The 1,411-nt window shown below is 38.1% G+C and overlaps 1 protein-coding gene across 1 annotated transcript in view; it reads left to right on the top strand.

Annotated features, from left to right (window-relative positions):
- The first annotated feature begins 279 nt into the window (after positions 1 to 279).
- Positions 280 to 1,411, top strand: part of LOC108547991 (glutathione S-transferase 1-1) — a 29,416-nt gene continuing 28,284 nt past the window's right edge. The window contains exon 1 of the mRNA XM_017900743.1: positions 280 to 288. Within this exon, the coding sequence (XP_017756232.1) occupies positions 280 to 288 (9 nt within the window). The remainder of the gene's footprint in view (positions 289 to 1,411) is intronic.

The raw sequence follows: 1,411 nt of genomic DNA, 5'->3' as shown, positions 1-1,411 counted from the left end.
ACTGCATTTAAGATCTGTGGATTTAGTTTTATAAGCTATGACATGAGTGCCGATATGTACGGTTTGAATATGCGAAAGAACGATTTTAGATCTATGTTATTCTGTAATGATATTCTTGAGAATGTTGTCACTATATAATAGAGAGCAGGAGAGTGAGCATAGCGAGTGGCTAGAGAGCGGCCGAGTAAATAAAGTTAAAGAGATTCGAGCCTACGAATTTATTTTATATATGCACTTTATTGCATCTTTTATGCTATTTGTTGCGGCCCTAGGACCGCAATGTCCCAGGTAAAGTGAAGGACTGGTTTATGTCCTTATTGTCAGCGTTCCTTCACTTGTATATACTCATCGTCACCTAAACCACCGCTTTGGTAAACCGTAACAAGGACCCAAATTATTTAACTTCCATCACCACAAAAAGACACACCCATCTCTTACATCTTATACAGACCAATCAGCAGCAGACGAACCTTATAAAACCACCGACAAGGCATTCATAAAAAGATTCTTCCTAAAAATTCCATCATGACCACACCATCATCATCGAGACCCACCAATAACTCAGCGCAGGAAACAATCTGCTATAGAACTCTCTGTGGTTCAACCATAACCAAACCTAGCTCTATCAAGTAGTATCGAGTAGGCCGTATCCCAGCAATATTGCCGCAGCAGCGTAAGCGGGCCTTACAACCCCGCGAAACTTACCGAGCGAGTTGCAGTTTTCGGGACGCAACATTATTATTTTCGTAAATATATTATCGTAGGATACCAAAAGAAATCGCAAATCGGCTATTGCCAACAAAAATAAATTGTAAACCGATCGATATCTTCTAGAAGCAAATCGAAAAGTTATTCTATATAACAAAATTAAGTTGCTTGACTCCTCTACGGGGAGGTGAAGCGTAGGTTAAGGAAAGCATAAAAAGCGTGGTCCTTGACAACCGAAACAGAGTCCTTGGAAATCGATTGTGACCAGCACAAGCGTGAGTCGCTTGGTGTTGGAAAGAGAGTTTTAAAAGAGTGCGTCTTTGCGTGTTTTCGTTAGCTTGATTTCTTGGTGTTCTTTCCTAAGTTAAATCAGTTTACGAGTTTTGAGTTTGTGTTATTGTGTTCTTCTTTTTTCGTCAATTTTCGGTGTCTCAAGACCAGTTTCGTCATTCTACATTATTGTTAAATTACAAATTGCATAATTTATTCACAATATCGTCTTACCAATGTTGTCCGAAAAATATGAAAGTGAATAATTGAGATGTCAAAATTAATTAAGATTGAAGAAACTCGGTTGTTTGAGTGTGAGAGAATTTCGAGAATTAAGAATAGCATACCTATTCTGTAACCTTTATTAGGGCTTCATTTTGACAACTTAATATGTCCCTCGTGTATCAAATTGACAATATGCCAAAACTTCAAG

Source organism: Eufriesea mexicana, unplaced genomic scaffold, assembly GCF_001483705.2.
Source record: "Eufriesea mexicana isolate 0111107269 unplaced genomic scaffold, ASM148370v2 scaffold1357, whole genome shotgun sequence".
Lineage (NCBI taxonomy): Eukaryota > Metazoa > Arthropoda > Insecta > Hymenoptera > Apidae > Eufriesea > Eufriesea mexicana.
The sequence above is the reverse complement of the archived record's forward strand: the minus strand, read 5'-3'. Positions and strand labels throughout refer to the sequence as shown.